Consider the following 12266-nt stretch of genomic DNA (forward strand, 5'->3'; position numbering starts at 1 on the left):
TACAACATACGTCTGCTTCACTACATGCTGGCATTACTTCACTGCCAAATATAAGAGGTTGGCTTTATGCACAAATTGACTGCAGAAGTGGAAAGTCCAACTAAAACACTGAGAAATGTGAGAAAAGCAAAATCCGAGTGGATGCGCTCTTTTTCCTGTTTAACCCTATTAGGATCAAACCAAAGAATCAAATATATACACATTTATTACTTAATTATTGCAGGAGGTGAGGCACGGTGTTTGAACGTGGGATGGTGCGTCAGTTGATGTTTTCTTATTATTGTAAAGGTTTTGAGCAAGTTCTCAATTGTGTTAGTACTGCACACAGCGGCGTCTTAGTTTTATGTGTTGTGTTTTAATTGATAGATCATTAAGGGTTTGAGTTGAATTCAGTTTCACATTTTGACAAATAAAGGCTCCAAATTTTGTCATCATTTGTTTTTTTCTCATATCCATAATTCTTTCTGGTCATGCTTCACTCCAGAGGAACCTCTCACTTCCTCTGTTATGGGACTCAGTGTTTTCTTTCCTTGGACTTATCCATCTGCTTCTTATAACACTGAGGTAGTCTGATCGGCTTTGCAGAAATCCCCTCTGAAAATCAGACATTTATTCACATACAACCAAAATAGTACTAAGAAAACTGTTTCGGCACTGTTTCAATATGGTCAAATCTGGACCCAATTAAAACAGGGACCCCCTAAATTTCCTTCACACCCAGCTTGAGGAAGACCCCAGATTAGAGGAATATTTTTCTTATTGCTGAATTTTCTTTTTGCGGAATTCCATGGGATAATAATTGGGCCCATGTGTGCTTGGTATTTCAAGGTGTGGATAAAAATGACACGTTGTTACAGTGGGATGGGCACGGTTTGGACAAATCTGTTTTTTTCTTCCTCCTTCTTCTGGGATTTTTACAACAATCTTTGGGAATGGAAATTAATAAAAAGGGAAGAAGATTGCTTTGTTTTAAAGTCATTTTCTGTCTTCCATGTGGGAAGAGGTGGAGGCTTAATTGAGACCAAATAAATAAAATCACCTGTAAGTGATTTCAGTTTATAACGCAAGACATTTTCACTTGCTCAAAGTTTTACACAAAGGCACTTACACACATACAGACTCCTTCTTCTGATAAGCACAAAAACAGGTGTTTGTATCATTCTCATAGCCAGTAAAATGCTGTACATATGCCTCCACAGAAACATAGTGGCACTGGCTTCTTGCCTAAATGCACACACACACACACACACACACACACACACACACACACACACATGCACTCACCAAGGATTAGTCATGGCGTCTCATAAACTCCATGACTCAACAGTGAGAGCTTGTGTTCTGCTCCCCTGTGCACTGACCCATCATCATCATGCTCCCTCTGACTTTGTGAGAGCTGTGCTCTAACGAATGAATAGCCACTTGTTAGATAAACCCAAGCTGCTGATTAGGTATCATAGTGTTTTACACAGTATTATTGTAAGTGGTAATAATAAGGAAAGCATCAGGACACTGTCTGACTCTCTGCTGTTCAGCTGACGGTTTTCTAGCTGTTAGTGGTCTGTGGAAAACTGCGGTTGTTGGACTTTGATTCTTCCTAATTATAATAGACCAGATCCTCTAAAAACAACATGTGGAGAATTCCTCTGCACACAAAGACACACACACTTACAAAGAGGCTCATCTATGTGCACACACAGAAATGCACACATAGTCTGCACACAGGTAATTGTGCCCACCTGGGAAAACATCATTTAGTCAGGCACCCCTTCCTTCTACTAACACTGCTCTTACAGCATGGGTACACGTGTTTGTGTCTGTGTGTGTGTGTGCACGCGTGTGGGTAGGGGTGACCTCCATTACCCTTTTCTTGCTCTTTGATCCCAAATTGCATTTGACTAGCAACACTCCCTAAGCCCTAAACCACCCAATTACAAAACTGTATTTTATAAGCGTAGCGGTTCAAGGTTGTGCTCCACTACATGGCCCAAAAAGCCAGTCATGCAGTGGTAAAGTCAACTATCTAACCGCAGTCCTGCTGATAAAATTGTTCGTTTAAAAGTCTTTTGTTGGTGCAGAACTTTTCTTGTGTGTCCCCCATAAATGAGTGTAGTCTCCAACTCCATACTGTACATATTATTGACATGAATTATTGTAACATAATCACCAAAGCACTGGCTTACAACTACCATGTTTAGATCAAATTTCTTTACACTCTGCTGTGCACTTCAGGCTACATAAATCTGTGTTCAACCAAGGTCTTCAAGAGACACAAACATTTCTCAGATGTGATGTTTAGGTTTCACTGTGAAATTTATTGTTTTTCACTTCATGTGCTGTATAAATGGTTCAGGAGGAGGATGGTGGTTAAAGGCAGCCAAGCAGAGTGGATATTAATTTGTTCTACTTTACCTAACAGCTATCTGTTGATTAAGTGTGTGTGTGTGTGTGTGTGTGTGTGTGTGTGTGTGTGTGTGTGTGTGTGTGTTTTCTTAGCTTTGATGTGACTATGAAGAGTGACTCTGATTCTATTGCTTTTCCACAAGTTTAAAAAGGGAGAGGTTTGAGTGTTTGAGTGGAATATCTACAGAAATCAACAAAATAGAATAGAATCATTACTAGTCAGATTAGAAAATTAAAGGAAGTATTACATTTTGTTTCCATTCTGTTTATGGAGAGTTTTGTGACAAAATTAATACCACTGTCATGTGCACAGTGCAGCCAGAGCCAGAGTCTGATTAGCTTAGGTTAACAAATGAGGGGAAACAGCAAGTCTAGCTCTGTTTAATGATAACAAAGTCCATCACCTCACATACTGATGTATAGACTTTTCCCTACTTCAAATCTTCAGAGTGAGTAAGTCAGGGTTTCAAAGAACTTCAAAGAGGGTAACTGTCTTTATGATGGACTTTTTAGAAAGTACATTAGTTCACCACCAAAAACAAAAAAGGTAATATTATTTAGACAGACAGCAGAAATAAAAGGCTCTATTCTTAATTTTTCTGAATGGACTCTTTAAGGCATGTTTGGAGGCAAACTCTCCTTTCTTTGTCGAAAATGTCAAATATGAAGGCATAAAGTTGGCTGTGCGTTTGTGTTCTACATTGCCATAAAGTCCAGGAGTCTCATGGCAGACACCTGCTGTGCTCGTTTTAATGATCACTAACCAATGCCAACAGTAACACACACACACACACACACACACACACACACACACACGCACGCATAGACAAGTGTGAGCATGCTAATAAACGTGGGTAGGTGATCTGGGCAGCCCCCTGCTATCTTTGGCACCCTCTCTGCTCTTGTGGTTGCAGTGCCAGGCTGCCCAGGCACCAATGCCACCTGATATGAAGAGACACCAGTACCAGCTGTTCCTCAACTTCAGTCATGTTATATCTGACAATTTTTCAAATGCATAATGAACATTTAGCTTTACATAATATAAAGTGGCACACTAACATCCTATTAATAAAAAACCTACTAGCAAGCACAAATTAAATGCTTCAGAAGCGTCCTCACTCGTCAAGTACCCCCACTCAGCTCCAGCTTGTCCACTTGCTGTGCTCCACTGAGATCCAGAACTTCATCATCATCTTACAATGTCCTTAAACTGTCCAAACTCCATTCAGTGACCCATTACTTCTCACTCCTCCCTTTACCCTTATTGCTCTTTATGACATTCACAACTTTTTCACATAGTGGATCCTCTGCTGCCATCTACAGTTTTACAAGCAATTAGAACAATGCTGGAAATATTTTTTAAAAAAGTTGTTGTTGTTGTCCTTTTGGCTTATCCTGTGAGTTTAGGGTCACCACAGCGTATCATTGTTCGCACGTTGATTTGGCAGTTTGAGTTTTTACGCCGGATGCCCTTCCTGACACAACCCGACCGGCACTGCACAGCTGGGGAGGGGAATGGGCTGTTACGGGTTCTGTGTCTTGCCCAGAGACACTTTGACACATTGTATTATATTTATAAAGACCGAATTTAGATACTTTTTAACAATTAGTGAAAATAATATAATTGGGTGAGGATGAGTTAAAACAGTTAGTGATGCTAGTTTGTGTCAGAAGCCATCGATTTTTCTGTTGTATTTCATACCTTAAACTAGACACTAGTATTAGACTGACATCTGCAAGTCAAAACACACCATTCTGTCATGAGAGCTGCAGCATGTGTTTTTAAAGACAGTTTAGCTGGAACACATTGATATAATAGGACATGGTTCATAGGCATATCTCAAGCTTATCTTAAGCTTGCAACATTTTTCCGATTGTGATCCTGAACAACATGCTGCCTCTAGTTCACGCTCTTGTGACTTGCCTATTAACCTTCTTAGATGGTTTCTTTTGAATACATTTCTTCCATATAATCAAGCAATGTAAGAGGAAATCAGAGATTCAGTGCAACGTCTGTACAATTCTTAACAAAGTCTGGTGACTCTTTGGGGAAGACGGAGCTCTTTTTAAGAACCACTAAGTCTAGATAAAAGACGCTCTGCCTCAATCAGTAAAATGCAGTTTATGCATTCAAATATCTCATTTATAATAGTATTTCAACTTTCCACATGATGAGACATATTGACCATTTTCTCTTTTGTTATTCAATTTGATTCAATTCAATTAAATTCAAATCACTTTATTTTTCCTGGTGAGGCAATTTAAAAGGTAGCTCATTTAAAAATCAGTCAACAGACACAAAATCAACCCACACAATAGAGTAGTTTATAAGGTGCTTCTGATAAAATGTGCATTAATTAACTGTATGATATTACCTGTAAATGTATAGTTAGTTTTGGGTGCTAGATATTTCATACATGACTTTTACTCTTCTTCTTGTATTGTTGTAAAGTATTGGTATGACCAGAATTACAGACAGAGGTATTTCTCTGAGTATCCTGTCCACTATCACCCTATTGCTTGCTCAAGGTGTATTTGTTTTTTATTTGTTTTTCTTTACAGTCCTGACCTCATCAGGTCAAGTTCCTTGAGACGGTGTTGTCGTGAATTGGTGCTCTATAAATAATACAGAATTCTACTGAATTAATACACGAGGATTTCTCACCATCAGTAATGAGGACCGAAGGACAATCTCCCCCAAACAACCCCACAAAAACATTCACCTTCCTCAGTGAAGCACCATCTGGGATTGCTCACATGACCTTGTATAACAATCTATTATGGCTTGCAAACATCTCTACTTATCTTTTTGCCACCTGTTACGTTTTTAATGAGAGCTGGCAAAAACACATGCTGCAGCTGTCATGGGTTCAATTAAGACCATGTTTTGGTTATAAAAAGGAGGTAACCAAGCCCATTCATCTCCAGTTTGACTTAAAGCAACATCGATGAACAACACAATGAGTTTACCTATGCTGTTTGTTCTGCTCTGCCTCTTGGTGCCATGGGGTTGTGTGGTTAGAGCAAATGAAGGAGGGGAAAGCCAACTGGTCAATTTCCTGGAGAACAAAATGCAAACTCTAGACCCCGATACCAGAGCTGACCAGTCAACTGAGCAGAAAAACACCACCCTAGACATTTGGATGGAGCTGAGGATGCTGAGGGACATGGTGGTGGAGCAAAAGGTGGAGATGAGGCACATGGAGGCCAGGTTAAAGGAGACAGAGATGCAGGCAGATGAGCAGAAGGTGGATCTCATCCTTACTAAAACCACCTTAGAAGAGCTGAAGAAAGATTCCACTGTCATCAAGGAGAGACTGAAAAACAGTGAGAAACAAGGAGAAGACCTGAAGAGGGAAAACACGGATCAGAAAGCACAAATTGAAATTCTCAGATCGAGGCTTGATGCCACTGAGAGGAAGATGGAAGAGTTGAAGGTTGATCTTAAAAACCAGGCTGTTAAACTTTTGTCCACCATGGCCAGAGTGGCAGCCAGTGAAAACGAGCTGCAACTCCTACAACCCAGGATAGATAACATGGAGGCTCAGAGCACAGTCCAAGAAGTTGAAGTGTCAGCTTTAAAAGAAAGGATGAACACCACTGAGAGCGCAGTGGATTTTCTAATGAAAGAGAACTCAAAGGTGGCATTTTATGCTGCATTGAAAGATTCAAAACATGTAGGACCTTACAATACTCCTACAGTCCTCAAGTTCAGCAAGATCTTCACCAATGTTGGTAAAGCCTACAGTCCAACCACTGGGTTCTTCACTGCACCAGTAAAAGGAGTGTGCTATTTTAGATTTACAGTATGTAGTAACACAGCAGACAACAAACTCATGGCAGTGCAACTGTTTCATAATGGTAAATCTATAATGTTCAATGTGCTTGGTAGTATTGAAGATCATTTTAACTACATTTCAAATGCTGTTATTCTAGAGCTGAACATCGGTGATGAGTTACACATGGTTCTCCCAGAAGATAAATTACTCTATGATGATAACAACAATCAGAGCACATTTAGTGGTTTCTTGCTTTTTGTTACGTGATTTCAAACAGTTGCAAACATCCAACCATGCTTAGTTGGATTCAGAACTTTGAACTATAACACCGGGCTTGTTTCATGTGTTCCTCATTTCTACTGTGTGCTGGGGAAAACTGCTTTCCTATGCATCTTATGAGCAACACAGAGCCAATTGTTCCTCTAAGATACTTTAAGTCTTTATAGCTCACGTCATCACTAAGACGTGTGACTGCTTTAATTGTTGCAGTGTGAGAAAGGAGTTGGGGTCTGCTGGTGCCACCTGCAGGTTGCTCAACATCTTCCATGATCATCATTTTCACGCAAATCTGTTGCATCATTCTTACTCTCCAAAATGTAAATCTACTACGTTGCTCTATCCTGTACACAGAGATGTTGTTTTCTGTCTGTCCTGTTGCTCTTTCTTTAAGTTTCTTTCACTTTTTTATGTTAAAGGGATTCTCTTTATCTTATTTGAAGGTCTAGGAAAACAGGAGTCATTGTTGTAGAGACTGTGAAGCCCAATGAAGTAAATTTATAATTGGTTTGAATGAGAGTGGCTTGGCTGAAATCAATTTATGTTTTCAGTTTTTATTTATTAATTTTATTCATTGCACTGCTTACCACAGCTGTTCATTGTAAGCCTCGATTTATTTGTCTTTGATTTTCTTTGTTGATGAATGTAGAATTTCTTTTGTCTTGGTGTTCTAGCATATTTTTCCTCTGGATGTGGTTATGTTTTTCTTTGGACCAGATAGCAGTGGTAACAAGGCAAAGCAAGTTCTCTCTGACATTAAAGACGCTGTTTGAATCTTGATTTTTATTTACATATCGTATTGTATCTGTAATTTATTTAGGTCTCTGTTGGGTTGTTAATCTCAAACATCTGTCTGGATTAAATAAAGATTCATTGACAACATGTGTTTAAAGTAGGGACTAACATTTGCAAACTTTTGCAGTTTAAAACTACATTTTAATGTAAAAATCCCAGTTGAGTACAGGAATGAGACTCAAACACACGTTCTCAAACACACTTTATATTTTGTCCACAAGATGGCAGTGTAGGCAAAGTGTACATGAATAAAAGTCGGAGCGGGGGCGGGAGGGGGCGGTGGTAGTGACTCAAGTTTTACTGCATAGGGCTTCATAAAATCGTCATTATCTAGTGTTTTATAGTCTCAAAATTTTCACTTGCATCAACTTCTCCACAAACAAACTTATCCAATATTTAAGGGCAGACTGATAGATTTTACTGATAGACATTTTACGCAGCATAAACTGTTGATTATAGGGTCATCGGCCCTGACAGATGGCCATGCCGATATGAAAAATACGTGACCTGAAGATACAGTGAGGGAAGATGAGAAGCATGATGGGATAAGCTGGACCACAATGTGATTTCTCATCCCCGCACCCCTCACCCCACCAGACCCCTTACCCTCTTCCAGTCTCTGGACTTTTTTCACATCACAGTTTGGCACATGTCCAATAAAACAATTAGCAACTATGGGAAACTCAGCCCTGGTCTCATGCAGACCCCTCCCTCCTTTTCCTATTTCTCTTCCTCGCTCGTTCTCTGCAGCTGGCCCCAGGAGAGAGGCGGCCAAGTTTATTTTCACCACGGTGGTCCCTTTGGGGTGGTGGCGAGGCCCCTGCCACGCCACCGCTGATGTATTAGGTGAGGGTCCTTCAGGAGATGTCGGTGCGACTCTTTTATCACTACACCACTCAGTCTTATTTTGTTACAGAAAAAGATACTTGGTACTGTTCTATTTACTTGGATAAATATAATGAGTAAGTGTAACTGCAGCCAGCCAATACAAGTCCTATGATGAATAAAGCAGGAGCCATGCTTAATTAATTAGCATAAAATAAATATCTCCATGACAACTGAAAAACCTGCATCTGTTGGTAGACCAGACGACAAGATGCCACTGAAAGCTAAACAAACAAACAAACAAACAAACAAACAAAACCGGTTGGACAGGTTATTTTGTAAAACTTTTTTTCAAGGTCTCACAATCAGTGTATGTATAGCTAAAATTAATATACATTAACATTAATATAATATAATAATAATAAACATTAATATTTGTCAGTAAATACAAAGATGCATTTCGGAAAGCATTTTTTGTGTGTGTTTTCTAGCCTAAATATTCAGAGACGTCCCTTTCAGAGAGCAGTATCTCAATGCTCAAGCAAAAGTCTTAAGTTTGAATGTTTCTAGATGGAATAGATTTAAATCAAAACCTTTTTTAGCAAAAATGAATAAATATTTCTCCCAACTCTGTCCTTGTAACTTTTATGGACAACAAATGTTGCTTTTCAACTTGAACAACTACTTAAATCCCATTTTGTCAAAGGATGTGCATGTGCAAACACTGGAAATATTCAAACATTTGCTGTGACTGTATGTGGTTTTAAAACCCGAATAGACATGTTTTATTAGAGCAGGACCTCTGAATGTAAAGTCAATTATAAGCTGGGGTAAGGGCCAAGACGGAGAGAGAGAGTGAGAGAGGCAGAATAGGGATGAAAAAGGGGAGTTCTGTGTAAAAACAAATGTTGATCTACCACGTTTAATCGTAAAGTAAAGGAGTGTCCTCCTTTACTTTCATCCCAATAAACCACAATGGGAGACAGAGAGAGTGAGAGAGAGAGAGAGAGAGAGAGGCCGTGTGTCAGAGTGCATAAATAACTGTCCACATGATGTAAACACAGCGGTCATAACCCGAGCGAATAAAAACAACGGCTCTGAGCGGGATTAAAACTCAGCGCGCAGGGTCTCAATTCTGAAATCGTTCGAATGTTCCCGCTTCTCGCTTGTGATTGGCTCAACCTAGTCAGGCAGTGCACACCTGCGAGGCGCCACAGGTAGACTTATTAGACCAAAGATGTAACTAAAACACATTTTGTTATAGAAATAAAATTATACCTATTTGGAGCTGTTGTGCACTTTAGACACAGTTTGCCGTAAATTTATCAGTGAAACTGATAAACTTAATTTGACTTCTTTAAAGCACTAACTCATATTTAGGGTCTCGAACCATCTTTGAAGTCAAAGGTTTGTTTATGTTACTACAACCACGTTCATCACTATCTTTTAGAAACAACACAGAGACTTATCTGCACTGACGCTTTGTCGGTGCTCAGGTTTTGCTTTTCTCAAGGAGTGGAGAGATAAGAGAGGTTATTAGTTCAAAGCATAGGCCCACACATGGAAATAAAAACAAAAAAGATTCAAAAACACATTTGGCACACAAGCTGCAAAAGTGATACAAATATACTTTATATAGTGCAATCTGTACAACAGTTTGAGATAGTGGACACTTTTCCTTCCATCATTATGCACTTGCCAAAGGCCTGCAGGAATAGAAATGCATCTGCAGAATATAAAAAAAAAAAGCAATGCACGCAGTTTATCTTTGAACCAGCAAAGACAACATTAAGTGACAGAATGCGTTTAAATAAAATTAAACTTTACGGGAACGAGGAAAGAGGCCTCCCATCGTTATTCCCACTCAAAGTCTGCAGAGATGAGACGTGTATTTCAGTCATAATGTTTTTTCTTTTTCTTTTTTTTTTCGACAAAGAACAGTTCCTTTAAAAACGCACCGCGGTCCATCAAGACGCCGTTGTTCCACATAACCTCGTTGTGTTCAACATCTCCTTCAAATCGTTCTCCGGCTTCCCTGCAACCATGAAAGGCCAAGTCTGTGGAGGAGAAAGCGATCAGTTAGGACAGGCAGCTTTATTATTATTAGTAGTAATAATTTCATCAACCAATCAACTGAAAGATGTGGTAAACGCAATGAATTCCAGGCAGCTTTGTTTTTGACAATCAAGATATATCACCAGATGACCAGAAGCATTTGATAACAATAACTTAATAATAATTAAGTTTTGCCTCAGCAGCCCCAACATTCTGACCAGTGTAATATTATTATAATTTTATACAATGTAAAATGTGTCTTATAATATATAATATAATATAATTATATTATATATTATATTATATTATATTATTTTCCCACATATACAGTAGCCGATCACGATATAATGTCCCAGATATTCAATTCCTCATATCCTCATTCCTCATAATTAATATGTTTCACGCAATCACGTGTGACTCCTTGTTACATTGCTCCCGACACATTCTCTTTAGATTATTTTGTAATCACAAAGAGACCTACAGTATAAACCTAGAACTGTAAACAGTGTGTGTTTTATCTTGCAAGTCTAAAGTGCAAGATAAAGTTTATTCGGCAGCAACGTTATTTTCCATCAACACGGGGAGAAAATTAATGCCCATTTATGCCCATTCTGTCTGTGCACCTGCTTGACCTGGGTATCACTGGAATAAGTAAGGCCTAGTGTCGCATCTGCAGGCCTAAAATCCGGAGAACATTTTATTATATTGCTATAAAAGTATTATATGTCATCGTGATTTTAACAAAAAAATTAAATATTGCTTGTATTCCAAAATGGTTGTATACTACATGGCTTAAATCTTAATGATTATGTTGCTCATTCAAAAAATATCATAAGCACACTTTCAGCTCCACCCAGCCAGTCTCACCAGGTTAACAGGATGGATATATCCGTTTTCATATTTGTCGTTCGCCAGAATCTGCCGGAGGTGCGCGATGTAGCTGGACGCCAGGCGCAGTGTGTCCAGTTTGGAGAGCTTGGTGTCCGGGGGTACCCAGGGTAAGGAGGTCTTCAGCCGAGAGAAAGCTTTGGACAGTACTCGCATCCTGGCTCTCTCTCGGGCATTAGCCGCATTCCTCTGCACCTGCTTGCCCTCCTGCTGCGCCACGCCCTTGGGTGCCGTCTTTCTAGACGCTGTCTTCCTTTTCTTACCCGGTGCGTCTCTCCGGTCGTCGTTTGCGCAAGTTCCCTCGCAGTTAGAGCTCTCTTCTGTGCTTTCGTTGGAGTCTTTACCGGATGAGCCAAACTTCAGGATGCCGTCCAGGAGCTCGTCGTCGACATCGCTGAGAGACCCGGTGGACATGGTGAACTGTCTCCTATTTGAGCGGGCTCAAAACATGAGAGCAGGAAGCTTAGGCTGGACAGGATGGGCAAACTCACGCGTTGGTGATGTGTTCACGAACAGAGCAGAGAGGAGCAGAGCTTTTTATCTCTTTTGCCACTGAGGGCGTTACCTCATGCTGGGAGGAGATCTCACTTGCTGGTTCCCAAAAGTTTTCCGGACTCCAGGGGATGCAGAAATCAGCAGAGGGTCCCTAGTAAATACAGAATACGTTTAAACACAATTTACAGTACAATTTATTAGATTAATAACAATGCGATATGGCCTGGTTTACTTAGGGTAATTCTTTTTTTCTGACCCATTTGGAATTTTTCCAAAAATCCCAACATGACTCTGAACTTTTGTTTGAGGGCGTTTGTAAATGACCAAAATGTTAAAAAAGGAAACCTTTCAGGTCCATTACAAAATAACAAAAAAAAAAACAACAAAAAAAATAAACAAAAACAAAAATAAAATGCAAAAAGCAAATGTTTTCTTCATCCCATTTAAGAATCTTCGGTTTGGTTGGTTTACAGATTCAAATTCAAGACAAATAACAATCAACCCAGAGCACACACAAACTGTTTTGTTAAACAGTAAAGTCTAAACCAAAATTGAAAATGATTTTAATATCATTGATTTAAAAGAAATCAAATGAATACTTCAATTCACAGATGTGATCAGCATTCTTCTCATAATAATAATAATGTACAAAATCCCAACATGCTGTTTTCTATTATGTGCTATGGGTCACATGGTTAAATTCAAAATTGTAATTGTAAAATATTACTTATGTTATTTTTACCATCCAAT

General features: G+C 39.3%; 2 protein-coding genes across 2 annotated transcripts; one reads left to right on the forward strand and one right to left on the reverse strand.

The window, feature by feature from the left end:
- The first annotated feature begins 5329 nt into the window (after window positions 1-5329).
- LOC137102949 (uncharacterized) lies at window positions 5330-7340 on the forward strand. The gene has a single exon (XM_067482893.1). It carries the CDS (start codon window positions 5352-5354, stop codon window positions 6447-6449), a length of 1098 nt encoding a protein of 365 aa, XP_067338994.1. The 5' UTR covers window positions 5330-5351; the 3' UTR covers window positions 6450-7340.
- Window positions 7341-9686: 2346 nt separating this feature from the next.
- tcf21 (transcription factor 21) lies at window positions 9687-11547 on the reverse strand. Its single transcript, XM_067482894.1, has 2 exons — window positions 11001-11547; window positions 9687-10135 (listed from the first exon to the last, which is right to left on the reverse strand). The coding sequence occupies exons 1-2, from the start codon at window positions 11433-11435 to the stop codon at window positions 10046-10048; spliced, it is 525 nt and encodes a 174-aa protein (XP_067338995.1). The 5' UTR covers window positions 11436-11547; the 3' UTR covers window positions 9687-10045.
- Window positions 11548-12266: the final 719 nt, after the last annotated feature.

Source organism: Channa argus, chromosome 17 (assembly GCF_033026475.1).
Source record: "Channa argus isolate prfri chromosome 17, Channa argus male v1.0, whole genome shotgun sequence".
NCBI classification, from domain to species: Eukaryota; Metazoa; Chordata; class Actinopteri; order Anabantiformes; family Channidae; genus Channa; species Channa argus.

Excerpts from the sequence above, each read along its gene's own strand:
- LOC137102949 (XM_067482893.1), top strand. The coding sequence starts at position 5,352 with ATGAACAACACAATGAGTTTACCTATGCTGTTTGTTCTGCTCTGCCTC.
- tcf21 (XM_067482894.1), bottom strand. The coding sequence starts at position 11,435 with ATGTCCACCGGGTCTCTCAGCGATGTCGACGACGAGCTCCTGGACGGC. Across the intron at positions 10,136-11,000 it reads ATATCCATCCTGTTAACCTG|ACTTGGCCTTTCATGGTTGC; the intron begins GTGAGACTGGCT and ends TCTCCTCCACAG.